The 15,492-nt window shown below is 42.1% G+C and overlaps 2 protein-coding genes across 2 annotated transcripts in view; one reads left to right on the forward strand and one right to left on the reverse strand.

The window, feature by feature from the left end:
* Positions 1 to 951: 951 nt before the first annotated feature.
* On the reverse strand, positions 952 to 11,290 carry rtkn2 (rhotekin 2). Its single transcript, XM_086045116.1, has 12 exons — positions 11,116 to 11,290; positions 9,833 to 10,032; positions 9,487 to 9,533; positions 9,334 to 9,387; positions 9,117 to 9,234; positions 7,935 to 8,135; positions 7,478 to 7,572; positions 6,806 to 6,912; positions 5,443 to 5,574; positions 4,810 to 4,978; positions 3,694 to 3,801; positions 952 to 3,092 (listed from the first exon to the last, which is right to left on the reverse strand). Exons 1-12 carry the CDS (start codon positions 11,248 to 11,250, stop codon positions 2,506 to 2,508), a joined length of 1,953 nt encoding a protein of 650 aa, XP_085901242.1. The 5' UTR covers positions 11,251 to 11,290; the 3' UTR covers positions 952 to 2,505.
* A 963-nt stretch (positions 11,291 to 12,253) lies between these two features.
* The window catches only part of cep170aa (centrosomal protein 170Aa), a 31,976-nt gene continuing 28,737 nt past the window's right edge, over positions 12,254 to 15,492 (forward strand). Inside the window, exon 1 of the mRNA XM_086045688.1 lies at positions 12,254 to 12,356. The gene's annotated coding sequence lies outside the window, so the exon portion shown is untranslated. The remainder of the gene's footprint in view (positions 12,357 to 15,492) is intronic.

Below are 15,492 nucleotides of genomic sequence, written 5' to 3' on the forward strand. Positions count from 1 at the left end.
TATGATCAATTATATGTATTATTATATGATAAATTATATATAACGTGATAAGTTTCACATTCCTTCCGATTCAGGTCACTCGCGGTGCCTTATGTAGGTGTGAATGTCTTCTTTTTTTTTTTCTTTGTCGTCATCTTTTTAAAGATTTTCTAAGCAATTGGCCTTGTTTATTTACTTTACGGTATTTTAGAAGAGCAGCGTAGTTAGGAAGCTAGTATGTTTGATTTCCTACACATGAAAGGCTTGTTTTTTTTGGGCACTTAAATGCTTTATTTTGAACTAACACAAACACATTTGAACACGTAATATATTGTGAGAGAGCAAGGGCAATGCCTCTCGCCAAAAATTGTGCAGTGTAACCGATCCCTCTGTTTACAGTGAACAAATCCCGTATTTTCCAAACTAGCAAACTTAAATCTTACAACGTATCTCAATAATCGTACTCCATGTTGTGCTTTTATAAAAGAAACTACAGCCATTACTTTCTTTTGGTGTAAAAAGCAGGACCTTCAGCAAAAACAAGGCTGATCTGAAATGTTGCACACTGGGAAAAAAATTGGGTTGCAGGAAATAAAATCATCTGGATCCAGAAAAAACGCAAGCAAGGAACGCTCTTAAAGTCTTCCTGCTAAGCAGAACAATTCTACCAGGAACGTCTCCGCGGATCAATTGCAATTGGAGTGCTTTTTTTTTTTTGCAAACGTTTCTTGTTTTCTTCTCTGCTCCACTTTGGCTCAATTGATGAGCGTCCAGCTTTTAGTTGCATCTTGTGTCTCCATGCAATATTGATGACCGGCAGACTCCAGGGAAGCCTTTGAAGAGTACTTTTTTAATATCTTTGAACCCCCTATCCATTCATCTCCGTCCCTGAAGTCGAACGCAATCTGTTCCAGAAAGCTGATTTCAAAACCATTTTTCCAAGGTATAATGGAAATATCAGTGTCACACTGGTCGTCTTAAAAGCTTTATTAATGCTGCAGCCAATGTTTTAAGTCACATTTTTACATTCCTTAAAAAGAGGTTCAACCACTGTTAAGTACAGTAAAACTACTACTACTACTATTATGTAAGTAGTTGCATGCTCAGCATTACATCTGCTGGGTGAACTCATTCGTGTATGAAACTGTACAGGCAATGTTTTGAAATGCTTCACCATCCTTGAAGTGCTGTAAATAGCGATTCAGCCCGTTGCAAAACACATACAGGAAAATTTCAACTACATGCACGCTGTGCTCTGTATTGCATCTGCTGGGTGAGTTCATTTGCGTATGAAACTGGACAGGCAAGGTTTTGATATTCCTGTGTAACTGTCAGACAATGATCAAAAAGAAGTCAAATGTCAAAGCAAAGAAAGCCTTCAGTCTGAACTTAATATTTGGGATGCAGAAGATACGGTACAAGTACTGCTATCGTTACTTGTTGAAATCCTCCAAGACTGTACGCAGCGGTACTGCGTGGCCATCATGAAGGCACAGTCAGTGTAAAAAGGAGATAACCACAATCTCAAAAAAAACACTCCATAATTGGTGGCCTCTTATCTTTTGAACATTATGACTTGCAAAAGTGTAAAAATGAGATGACAGCTGTTAATATTCAGTCGTAAAAATGATAAAGGAGATGCAATCCAGAACCACCCGCAACAGGTGAAAATCTGTGATTTAAAGACCATAAAAATCGTATATTGCTCCCGCATGCCTTAAAAACATTTAAACACGCCGCGAAAGTATTTGAATCCAAAAATAAAATGTACAGAAAATACTGTACATGTTGTAGTGTGTGTTGCCTTTAAGAGGCGGGGCCTAATGTGGCGTGAGCGACATGACGTCAGCGAGTATGCGTCTGAGCTTCTGGCTGTGAGTTGTGGTAAGTAAATCTTTTGTGATCCATTTCTAAAAACGCGTCCGTTAGCAAGCGCGGCACGTCACAGCCACCCATCCCCCCCGCTGTGATGTAACGGCGCGCTAAAATGGATTTGATGACAAAATGTAAAAAAAAAAATTTTTAAAATCACATTTTCTAGTCCATAGCATGATAAGACTGGCTGAAGATCCGGAGCCGCTTTCAAGGAGTAGTCTGAAATCCGATGAAGTAATATCCTCCCCACAGGTGTGACGCCCCCTAATATTGTGGAAAAGCCAAAAGGTAAGCCGAGCTGCACTAGGTTTTAACATTTTTAGATGAGCATTTTTCAGTTTATTGGCAGTTTATCTCTGCTTGATTCAATAGCTTTTTAGCGGCTTAAAATTCTACCAATTTTCTTTTGAATGCATTTCTATTGGCTGTCAATTCTACCCAGATTTTTGCTCTTCACATGACAGTCCACCGCATTTGTATTTCTTCCCCTTTTAAAACTGAAATGTGGTCCTGTCTTGAGCACGAAAGTTTGCACGCCCTCGCTAAGACTTCTAGCAGTGGCATCTAATTCACAGGAGAAAATGTGGAGCGACCGCAAGTAAAATGTCACCCCACTCGACTGGCTCATCTGTATTAATTAGTGTTTCAGCGTTACACGTTGGCTTTGAAGTTCATCCTTTCTCGGAACGACTTCCTCAGATCGCTCCTGGGCGCGGCAACGCCGTCGACCTGAGCGAGGCCGAGCGGCGCATTCTTGCGGCCCGCCGCCGGAGCGCCGCCTCCGTATTTGTTGTTATGCTGCAGCTGCTGGACGATGGCGGAGAATTTGGCGTCCAGGGACGGCCTTCCTGTTTTGGATTTGACCCGCAAAGTGTTTTCCTTCTGCGGGAGCGAGAGAGGAGGAGGACGAGGAGGTCTGTCGGGGCGAGGAGCACGAGAAGGAGGATCCGCGACGGGGCTGGCGGGAGGAAGCGGGGCCCGCCGTTTCTTGCCGCTGTTGGGCGTGGAGCTGGAGCAGGGCTTGGGGCTCGAACACGGGGTGCAGCTTTGACTCTGGGACGCAACATTAGGAGACGTCGTCTTCCGCAATACAAACGAGCGGGAGCCGTCGAAGAGGGAGGACCAATTAGGAGGCTCCCTGGCCTCCTGTTGACCAATCAGGAAGCGGCCGTCGGTCTCCTGGATTTTGCTGTGGATGATGTCGGCGATGCCCTCAAACTTGCCCGGGGAATTGATGCCTGCAAACACCAAATACGGTCAAGTCTTGACATGCGAAATGTATCTCATATCTTTCCTCAATGAAATGAAAGGAAATGACATTCATCTGTTCCAGGAATGTAAATTAGCGCATCATGATTAATTCATCGCGGTGCCTTCTGTGGGAGTTGGCCACCAGGGGGCAGTATAATACAGACACAAAGGAGACTACTTTCACAACTGCTGTAAATGACTCAGTAAGTTGCTGTAATATTAGTCACTCGTCACAGAAGATAAAGAATGTATGTCTGTGAGTGTTGTTGTCTGCACGTGTAGGTACAAAGTTTGTGTTCAAATAACCATTGCTTGAACGTTTGACTATCGACACTATTTGTTAGCTTGTCTACGGTGTTTTGCATTGTATGTTAGCATTAGGCTAGCAGAAGTCGTGTGGCGGTATGGAATAGGGCCGGAGCGATATGGATGTTTTCGAGGCCGATGCCGTTTTGGATATTCGTAAATTAGTAACACTTGCGCCGATTTTTGCTGAGGTTAAAAGAGATTGCGGTCAGTCAATGAGATTGCGGTCAGTCGCTCTTTCTAAAAATAAGCCCGGTGTTCAACCAAAGACTCGGCACTCACTGAGGTCGTTGTAAACAGAGTCCGCTTGCTTGGTGAGGAAGAGCGATGGTTTCCGTGGCGACGCCGCCTCGATTTTCATGAGCTGCTCGCAGCAGTGCAGCCACTGACCTGCAGAGGACAACAACACAGCAACTTGACCGCACGGACACCCCCGATAGCAGCGTCCCCGCAATTGTTTTTCTTTCTTTCCGATACATCAAAAACAGAATGGTGACTTAGTTCAACTAAACAAGTCATCATGAAGCCAAATTATGACTTGAGATTCAGCCACATGCAAGATTTGACTTTTTCTTGATTAAAAAAAAAAAATAAAAATCACTTATATAATAACATTAGGGTTCTGACCTAAGACTTTATTTCCGAATTTATTTGTGTGAAGGCATCTGTATTTTTGTATGTGTTGTTCCACCACACACGTTAAAGTAGCAGTTGTTTGAAGTTTTATGGTTACCATTACATCTATGCTGAATTTCGTTGGCCCATCTGTGGCATTTTGAATTACGTGTCAGCAACAAGCTAGCAAACGTTTGTTTGCTAATCACGGGCGGGCCCGGTCCCAACATTTGACTTTTTGGGAGTGTCAGCAGTTCATAATTTGTGTCTAAACTTCACTTCAACAAAGCAATTTGTTCAAATGGAGAGGCAGCGGTTAAATACACTTTTTAAAAAATGTTGAAGACAATTTGTTAAAATGCTTTAAAAATAGAGCAACATTAAATCCTAAAATGTGAGATTCATACTTGAGAAACCTGCCATTGGCGCACCCAATTTTACACTCACTTTGCAATTTAATGGAAAAATCTCGGGCATGCGTTTCTTTAGGTGTTATCTTCTGGACACTGATTTCGTTTTAGTGTTTGAAAACATGATGTGCACAATTAAAAGCATATCTTTTTTTCCTTGACTTTTTAAAGGTTTTTCCACCCAACGGCAAAGGAAGAAAAAGGCTCCTTAAGTGAATTCCATCCAGTTGAAGCTGTGAGCTGCTGCACGGCAAAAACGTGGAGCGACGGTCTCCCGGTTCTTGACGGTGAGCAGTGACGGACTGATGACTTTTAAAAAAAAAAAGCCTAACCCTACCGTGGATGTGTACTGTAGCGCGGTGAAAAGACTCACTTTGGTCATAGAGGTGCTGATGCAGCGCTTCCTGCCACTCGTCCAGTCGCTCCCTGGTGTCTGCCGTGAAGGTTTCGGTTCGGGTTCCCTCCGGCGAAGGGTTGATGACGGACAGACTGCGAAACGTCTTTCCTCCCGACTCCTTTCCCATCACTCGGATGCGGGTGTCCTGCGGGAGCCATTCGAATAATCAGCTGGGTTCTTTTGCGAAAAAAAAAAAAGTCCATGCGTAGCAAAGAGCCAAAAGGAACTTTTGAGTTTATTCTAAGCTACTTGACTTTGTGTGAGGAAGCACAAACATGGCTCTTACAGCCCTCTCATGACACACAAGGCGAATCTGTTCCATGTGTTTTTTTGGGAAAGTTTTACGATATCCAGACTTTGACATTTTCTTTCATGGGCCGAACAAAAGTCGGTATGCCGTCCAAAGTTAATGTTCCTGCTCCGATCAAAGGAAAGAGTGATAACGCTCCGACACGATGGTATCGTGGGTGGCAAATGTTGGCGAGGAATAGGACACAGGTGCAAGTCACTCAAACAGCGCAAAGTGAAGTCACGTCGAACGCCGTTGTGGTATTTCACCGAATGGCTCAAGCGAGCGCGAAATGAAAAGAAACGTGTCCAACGCCCCACCTGGTTGACGGGCAGGCGCAGCGCCGGCCGCACTTTGCCGTCGATTTCCTCCGGGCTGAAGTAGCACGACAGGGCGGCGGCGCTCAGGACGCAGTAGAGGCTGCGGCGGCGCTCCAGGCCCTCCACGCGTTGCTGGCGACACAACGCGGACCAAGTCAACACCGCGACGAGACCAAACGGCGACTGACATGCTAAAACAAATGCTGGAGGCCATTATTATATATTATAAGATATCGTCGCTGGCATGCGACGCTGTCAGTGTTTTTCACAGGGCAGCGACCATATGATATATTGTTATGACATATTCTTAAATCATTTCAATAAAGAAAGCGGTTTACAACGCAGCTTTGCGATATATCGGTTTCAAAGAAAATGATTAATAGTATTAATGTGATTTTTTTTAAAAATTTTAAATCAAGTGCAATATCCTGTATTCATATTTTTTTTTAATTGAAAAAGAACATGCAATTGTTGGAACACTCAACTTTTTAAAAATGGTTTTATTTAACATTACCATCATTGTTTTAAATAAAGTATGAAATTATTGTAAGATTTAACTTTACAAAATACAAATACTGTAATATCTTAGTTTATCGTTACTGTCCTGTGAAAAACGCATCCATTTTTTTTCATTTAAATTTTTTTTTTTTTTTTTACGTTAATGGGGTTTCCACGTTACAGACATCCCATTAAAGTGACATTTTAAAAATAAAATTGGACATATGTGTTTTCACTGGACAGCAACGATTTTTATTTATTTGAAAAATGATTTCTTGTAAAATTCAAAATTTAAATGTTATGATGTAACAAAACGGTGACACCCTGTAAAATTCAAAACCATTATAAATGCATTGGGGGTGATTGTGAAGAAGGGAAAAAAAAACAAAAAAAAACGGGGATAAACCTTCCAGCGTTAAAAAGGGGGTTAGCGCCCCCAAAATGAAATGAAACAAAATATCTAAAAATATATTTTTTAATATCGATTAAGGGAAAAAAAAAAAACGGGGATAAACCTCCCAGCGTTTAAAAGGGGGTTAGCGCCCCCAAAACGAAATGAAACTAAATATCTAAAAATATCTTTTTTAATATCGAATAACAATTTGCATGTGCCGAAATCGCGACCATGCAGGCGTCCGCTGCATGGTTTTCAAAATAAACAAAATAGTATGATAACAACTTTTTCAATCAAAAATATAAATCTTATTCATCTTTTTTTTTTCCAATGAAAATACTCTTATTTAACATTGAACTACATATTAAACATTTGTAAAAAAAAACAAAAGAAAAAGAAAAAGCATGTATAATGAAAAGGAACGGCGCGCAGACATCCGTGGCGAAGAAGAAGAAATCCAGGTGACGTTACCTTCTGGTTGAGGTATCCGGCCATCACGGTCTGTGTCATACACGCAGGCTGGGCCACCAAGCGGCAGCACACGTTGCCGTAAAGTGGAAGCCAGGAGGACCAATCAGCTGACAGGGAGGAAAGCAGGCAAAAGTCTTGAGCGGATTTGAACTTTGAACCCGTGTTGTTTGAAAGGCGTGTGTGTACATGTACGTGAGCTCTTGGAAGTGGGGCTGGGGAAAAAAAAAACAAATCCACAATAATTTGGCAACACAGAAATGTCTGCCTCAAAAGTACAATACTTTTCAAGCCGTATTTGCGATGTCCGGAACCGTTCAGCCACTTGCGGGTTTACCACGCGGATATTTTTACCACCGATGGATCGATGGGTTAACCGATTCGTCTCTCTGGGGGCGGCCATTTTCTCACTTCTGTCGACTGAAAATGACACCACACTTGCTCCGGTGAAGGCCAATCACAGCTCACCTCTTTTTTGTAGCTGCCCCCTGAGATGGCTAAAAACAGCAGGATTTTGCTATATTCCAAAAAGGCAATATTCATCGGAATGCCCTCTTTCAACTAGTGGGCCTGCATAGAACATATTGTTGAAAAAAATATATATATGCTTGGGTTGACCTCCCCTTTAAAACAGAAAATAGTCTCCAAAGTCCCATATGTGTTTTGATTCCTTACAATTTTGGAGGACGACCAGTGAGTGGGACTGAAAGCTGCCTTCAGCCTCAGGCAGTCTCATGGTGGAGTAGGCCAGCAGATTGTACTTGGCTCCCCTGAAACGACAACAAACGCAGGGCGTCGAGCTTCAACGCAGCCTGAACAATGCATCACTGATGCCCGACAATGTTCGAGCAGCTCCGTATAAAGTCACGGTGTGCCATTGACTTCAAAAAGTCCCAACAAACCTCCTCCCCTTGTTGTTTTTCTGACAAATGCCCCTTGTGATAACACCAAAGAAATGTGGACGCCGTACTTCAACAGTCGCTTGGTGTCATTTGTTCCCAAAAACTTGTTAAGCAAGCAGACATCACAATGCGCGCCACTGTTCAGCCAGCGGCAAGGTGGCTTGCACATATGCGCGCGCACACAACAAGATACCAGAGAGGGTGTAGCGTGAGCGTGACGCAATACGTACGGCGGCAGCGGGTTGTGCTGGAGGAAGGTGTCAGGGTCTGGAGTGTCCAGCAGAGGGCACAGCTTCTTGCCGGCGCTCTTCCCCAAGGAATTGCGCAGCTTCTTTGCCAGCTTCCTCGGTGTGTTGACCAGGGTGAGCTCATCCTCCGCGGCGCAGCTCCACAGCTCGACCCGCAGCTTAAAACCCGGAACTGCATCTTTGCTGCAGGGACATGAGGGACAATGGATGTTGGCATACAAATAGCTACGTGTGAAAAAATTGAAGGAGAAAACGGTAACAAGTGAAACTCGCATCAGAAATTACGAGTGAAATAGGTTAATAATAAATCTTGATATCAAAAGTTGTTTGTTTTTTTTACAGGTCCATGAGGTTTAAGGTGATTTTTTTCCCCTCCAAAATATACTCAGTGACGACTGCGTAGCACCACAAGAGCCAGCCTACCAATAGTGATACTCGTATGACACTTTGAGAATCATTGCTCTACCGCAGTATTTCTCAACCTGTATTGAATCAAGGCAGTTATTTTACATTAGAAAAATCTCACGGAGAGATTTGTCTCAAAATTATTCACACAAATACGTTTGCGATTTTCACGTGCTTTTCAGATCCTAAAATATTTTTGTGATTAATGTTGTGTGTGCACTTAGCATGACTTATCGTTTGTAAATATTGTTTTTTCTGCTTGTGAAGTGTCAAATGTGCTTTTGTTGATTCAGCGGGCGCGCGCATTTATTTTTGACACAAACATCGCGCCGTTTCACAGATGGCGGTTGTCAACATTCATCCCTTCTCTGTCCGCCAGGTGGCAGTGTTGCTGTCTCCAGTGAACGGGAATGAGCAAAACTGCGTTTTCTATTTAAAAAGTGGAAATTAGAAAATGGAAAACGAGCCTTTATTTGATCTTTTATGTGTTTATGCAACACAAGTCAGGAAACAAAATATGACCGTTATTTGCAGAGTTTCTTTTGCCATTAAACCTCTTCCTCTACACCGCTGCAGCAGCGGACAAAGAGGAGAAGAAGAACGTCTTAGTGTCAAGGCCGAACAAGCGCGGGGGAAAGAAACGGTGCGCTACTAATAAAGTGTTTTAGGATTATAGGAAATTCGGAGATTAATTCGTGATAAAACTATCAAAACTGACACAAAACGTTGATGTGTACGCAGCGGCGTCAGCGTGCTTACAAGATGGTGACTTCTTCAAAGCAGACGTCCGTTATGGCTCTGTCCACCACTGCCATCTTGGTGTCAAACACCTGGCAGCCCATCTGCATTACGCAGAAGATGGCCACCCGCCGCGAGCCTACAGCGAATCAACAAATCGTCAGTACAGAAAGTTACGAATTGAAAAAAAAAAAAAAAAGATGAAGTAGGAATGTCAATCAAATAAGGACAAACTCACTTCCTCTGTTGTTGAAGTGATCCTGATCCTTCCACATCAGTGGAATACGAAGTCCTGCAACAGCATCAATTTATGAACTAGCCCTGAAATTTTATGGCTTATCTTTTCCTATTTTTCAGTTCTGAGTTATCCCTGTCAAAAAATGGAACTCACCAGACAGAGCAATTGTTCCTCTACATGGCACACGCTCCTCTGAATCTCTGCAAAAATTGCTTGTTTAAAATGAATACAACAATAATTGCAACAAAACAGTTTAATGATTGCAAGAGTAAGTTGGGAAATGTTGAGTTGAAGTTAAGTGAGTAGGAAAAAGGAAAATGTAACTATTTCATTTTTGTCAAACTTTTCATCCCAACTTCAACCGCTAAAACTGTGAAAATGAAAAAGTCCAAGCAAATTCTGAACCCCAATAATGACCAATAACGCCTCGCATTACTAAATTCCTATTTAGCTTGATTGTGGAGGATGGTGGGGTGTCAGTATTTGCAGCAAGCATTACCTGCTGACTTCTCCTGTCAGATTGCGCCCTTCCTTCGTGTTCTGCATGTGAGCAATGTACGCTTTGATCCTGGCGTTGCAGGTCAGCAGGTTCTTGGAGGCGTTCAGGATCTGTTCTCTCTTAGTGCAGGCCTGCAGCAGTTTGTAGGCGCCCTCTCGCATCCGCACCTCAAAGTCCAGCATCTCTTGAATGTTGGTGTTCTTGCAGGAGAATGGTTGACACATTTAAATGGCAAAAGATCACTGGTGGCTTCGCTTTGGATGCTGTTTGTGTAGATTTGTCGGAGGCTTTTGAATTTGAACTTGGCTTTTGGCTTTTGAACAATGAATTTTGATCAGACCTGAATTTTTCGGCTTTTTTCCGGTGTCAATTGTATATAGTGTTTTATGTCAATTTATTGGCTTTATTTATTTATATTTTATATATTATTTATGTCTATATTTATTAATACATGTACCACAGCCTTTTATTGTTTTTGTTTTATTTATTGTATTGTAAAGTGTTTTGTTACAGCCCTAGCTGTTATGAAATGCGCTATACAGATTAAATTGTATTGTATTGCATTGTATAGATTAGAACATCATCCTGAGAGCTGTTTAGTCTTGTCAAGATCTCTCAACAGCAACTCTCAGTGCAGTTGTACAGCATGCATAATGGGAAAAAGTGCTTGGATGTGCATAGTACGTTTTTAAATTTGCCATATTCTCAAATCCCTTTAATTTGTTACAGAATTGTTTTGTAGCGCAGGCTAATAAGACAAAGCTACGCCAAAGTCTTCTTCGTGTCGTAAAGGTTATTCAGAGCTTGGCCTTGTACGATTTTAAATTCATATCAGAGCTCAAACGCGTTCCACAAAAGGGACCGAATGCACCTGCTGTCCTTTCGCATTGAAAAAAAAAATCTAAATATTCACTAGAGTGTTAACCAACACAAGCCTTGGACATTGTTTTGTCAATGAACTTAATGTTACGATCTTTATTACAGTGTTATTATGTCGAAGACAACGATGAATGCACAAGCAAAGCTCCGATTTCAAATGGGCGTATAAAATGGAAGGTGGATTTCTGACGTTAGTCCACTTTTAAGTTTAATGAACAAACCATATTCATTGTTGGGAGTTATTTGAGCTCAATGCGTATTTTATGTCATAGCATTGTTGTTAACTATCTTTGGGCGGCCGCTTTTTGTTTCGCTGTACTTTGGATTTGGATCCAATCGGGCGTCACCCAAGGTGCCCACTTGACTCCACGCAAACCGCAGGACAATATTGTATTCTGTCTTACCTCTGTTTGCTGGAATAATGCGCTCTGTCGTATTTTCTTCCTTTTAATCTCCATGGCCACCGCGGAGCTACCCGACATGACGAGGCTGGAATTCAGATTTCGTTTGGAATTTTGAACGTCCCGCTGGTCGTCCATGTTGTTTTTTTCATTCGCTGCTGCTCGGAGAGCACGAGCACATTCCTGCTCCAACTTCAAATAGATGGGAGTGTTCGATTCGAATCTACTATCAGCAGGACTAGCAATAATGCTCAAACGAAATTGTGTTTATTCATTATTGAAATAGAATGAGCATATTAATGTTATGTAGCGATAGTTAACTATCAATATTTTTCGAATGTTCATATTCACGTATTGGATTTGTTGATTGTAATAGAGGTACAGTCGTCCTGACGAGCATTATAAGGAAATAAAGGCACGGATGTGCAAGTAGTTCGATAACGCTTTTGAAAACCGGTGTACTGAAAAACAAAATATCCCAAAACAACGTTCAATGTGATATAATGAATGCAAACAAACCACTCCGCCCCCCAGCCGGCATGTACAAGTCTGTACAACGAGTGCCTTTACGCTGACAATGGTCGCTAGCGTCATTACGTCACCGATAAACAAAACAGACGTATTTGAGTTTCACTTTTTGAATTGTCGCTCTTAAAATATAAAAATGATCCATAATAATTGCACCAATTTGTGCAAAATCACAATTTAATATTATAATCGTATCATGTTATTTAAAATGATTGAAGGACAACTACTAATACGGTTTGTTATTATATCTGTTTTTGTTATTTTTATGAAATTATAAAGCGATGGGGCTTGTCAGTCGGAGATGGAGTACTAAGGGAATTTGAGACGTGACCAATGCGAGCAGGAAACCCGCCCATTCGGTTCTGTCTAACGGAACTTCTGGTCGAGTTGGAAGCATCCTTGCCACGGCTGGAAGTGTCGACGCAGGCGCTTGCTGAAGACGATGGAAAAGCTCTGTCAAGCTAAAAGTAGTGAACAGGAAACTACAAAGTTCATTTTTTCACAATAAAATAGAACAATCCGAATAAAATTGGATACTACGATTGGATCACATGTTCTCCTTCGTTCACTTTCCTTTTATTTTGAAACACTAAAGCCAGAATGTGTCGTAATTAGTTGACATCTGCAGGACGGCCCTGTCTGGCAGTCGCCGGCTGACTAGCGAGGAGGAACGGCGGGAGTGGAGGCCGCAGGCAGACGTGACTGCGGCAGCAACGGTAGGGCTGGGCTCCATTCTCGCACACAAACACACATAGCGGGACAGCAAGCCACATCACCAACGCCTCACTCTTATTATTTAGATGAAACGAAAAAGCGTCGTATCGTGAAGGGGAAAGCAGTCGAGCATTGAGACGCACGTGAAGTTGACTATTGCGAAAATCAGGTGAGGAGGACAAGGAAAGTCGCCTCGCAGATGCTCATCCATGGACGTCAATTTCATTAGCAGTGATTCCAACGAGTTACGCATTTTGAAGCAATTCAACCCACCGGACAAAACAGTAAAATCACGTCAAATGCTGACTTTTATCTTGCCAGGGAAAAAAAGCAAACAAACAATGGGTTGGCTAAACATGGAGCTCCGTGCGATGGCCGACCTCAGGCGCCACTGTTTGTTGTGTCGATGGCGAACCCAAAAGAAAGCATCGCCTCTCACAACTTTTCACAAATATTAACACAAAACACCCCCTATCATTTGCCCATCTCTGATTTGCCGGCTGAAGTCTGTTCAAGCCACTCGTGGATGCACCGCAAAGAATAATCGCTCGTATCGCGCACGCTTTGTCTAATTTGACACAAGATATCATCCCAATTGCCCCTTAAATGTCATATATTCTCCTGTAACTGGGAACGATGCTGTATGATGATACCCCACCTCCATTTATAAAGGGAGGGGGGGGGCTTTGTTTTTATGGAGCAGCTGTGGCTGGCCTGCATGCACCCACTCCTCTTTGTGCTCATATTTACTGTCACAATATGCACTAAAGAGCGGCACAGTTTCATTTGTGTAACTGTGATACGATGACAAGCGTTGGCGATGTAATCCTGTAGAGTAGTGGTAAATATAATGCATATGGGGAGTGAACACACCCAAAATATGTATCCCCGAGTCATTTAGAGTAGGTATTTATATCTAGATTCTGCAATATTCTCCCCAAAGTGCTTGAAATCAGTACTATTGCTATGTTGTCTTTTGTGCCCTGGTCAACCCACTGAGTTTCAATTAGATTTAGGTCTGGGATCTGGCTGGGTTGTCCTGAAACGTAAGTTTTCTTAATGTAGCAGTTGTTCTTTTACTGATCCACAGAAAGATAAGATGCGATTCTTCTTCCCCCCAACAAATCTTAGGTAAAATTGACTAAATTGACTAAAATTACTAAATTGGTCAAAGTGCACAGTCCCAGCGGAAGAAAAACGAGCAGAAAAAGTGTGTTTGCAGTGTCTCTGTTGTGCTGCGCAGTGTCTTCTTACAATGTAAAACATCCAGGTCCAGCAAAATAACCCTAAAAATGGGAAACTGTGTGGAAATTTGTTGTATTGTGATGAAACCACGCTCCGCCCATCCAAAAGCAAAATGCAAAAGACTATAAATGCCTCAAATGCATTTCTCTTGTACTAGGCCAAAATGTTTTTTGTACAGCTTTACGTTGCCCGCCACGGACTCCTCCTCCTCCTCAGCTCCAAGATTGTTTGGGCATCCAGCCATAGAATGTTATGATAATACCATCCAGTCCAGCTTTCTTCCCTCTTTCTCCCTCCCTTTACCATTTTTTCCCTCTTCCTTTCCTCTCTGCAAATGTGGCCTGCGGTAGGCAGGGTGGCGCCGACAAAAACTGTATCACCATCTCAGTTATTGCATCTTTGGTGTGGTACTCTGATCACAGACCAGTGGGGGTGATGGCTCAAAAGACCACTAGTAGCTTAGCATCACATATATGCCTCGGTTTATAATATTTTGTGACTTCCACATAAACAGTTTTTGTACCTAGTTGAGGACTTTGTTGTTGTGTGGCCTGCTTGCAGCCATTGTGTATGAAAGGAAGTTTAGGAAGTGACTTCTGTTTTCTTCTGTGATGATGATGATGATGATGATGTTGAAATGTCTGTTTTTGAATGTCACATTACAGTGGAACCCCCAAAGTGTTGCCATCATTAAAACTTTGAACTATACAGTCAATGTTTTAAGTCACTGCCAAAAAAGTCTGGAAAAAAGAAAATCCCCATAAAATGAAACTGAAATTGAAATTAATGACAGTACAGTACAGTGGATAAAGTACACACAGCCCTGTTCAAATGCCAGATTTTAGTTCTACCTTGGTTTCATCAGACCATCTCGCATTTTTTCCCACAAGCATTTGACAGATTTCGAAACCAAGACTGAACTTTTTCTCTATAAATCCAAAAGTTTTGTTTGCCGCAAACAAAACTGTGCTCATCACCCTAAGAACAAAAAAACCTTCATTGAAGCATTTTGGTGGCAGCGCTATGCTTTGAAGACGTTTGTCTTCAGCTGGAACAGTTCGAAATACCAGATAGTGCTAGCACAAAAAGCTTCAAGCTTCTTCTGCTAGAAAAAAAAAAAAAACATGTTTGGGAAAGGTCTACTAGAACAGCCCCACAATTAAGTTGTACATGTCACATTATTGGTGGAGAACATTTCGGAATGATTTATCTTAGTCTTTTTTTTTGGTACCACAAAAAGCTGACATTTGAACAGGAGTGTTTGCCATCACTGGAAGACTTCAAAAACAACACAACCGATGCTTACTGAGCTGAAGTCTCACACACAATGTTTTCTTTGACTTTTTGAGGGATATCTCCCCCCAAAATGTTGCCTTGGCTTTGGAGGCTTCCACAGTATATGCTAATGTAATTTGGCTTGAGGTAGTAGAACTGATGGCTTGATAAGCTTCTCCTTGACTAAAAATAGCGACAGCGACTCTCACTTCTGCCCGAGTCGAAAATGTTCAAGAAGGTCATGTAGCTTTTCTGTAACATGTTTTGCACAGTTGTGATGAACTGGCAAGTCAGCAGTGTCAAATATTTGGAGCTTCCTTGTTATGGAACATCATGGGCGTTTCTCCACTTCTTTTTCCTGCATTTAACTCCATGAAACCAAAGAAAAAATCGCAAGTGACCATCACATCTGTTTCGGGGTGTGACGCACCCCCGTCCTACTTTGTTTGTTTAGTAATTCAGATATTGATCTCTTATTTGTGCAGTGTTTCTAGTTCTATTCTGGTTGTTATGCTAATGTTGACGTTGCCCCGCATTGTGAGAGTGCGCCCCTTTTTTTTATTTATTTTTTTTGTCTGCTGCCATGCTTTACGCCAGTACAGCGTGAACTTTGACGAA

This window comes from Filicampus tigris, chromosome 11, assembly GCF_054856515.1.
Source record: "Filicampus tigris isolate MCC_2025a chromosome 11, RoL_Ftig_1.0, whole genome shotgun sequence".
Taxonomy (NCBI): domain Eukaryota; kingdom Metazoa; phylum Chordata; class Actinopteri; order Syngnathiformes; family Syngnathidae; genus Filicampus; species Filicampus tigris.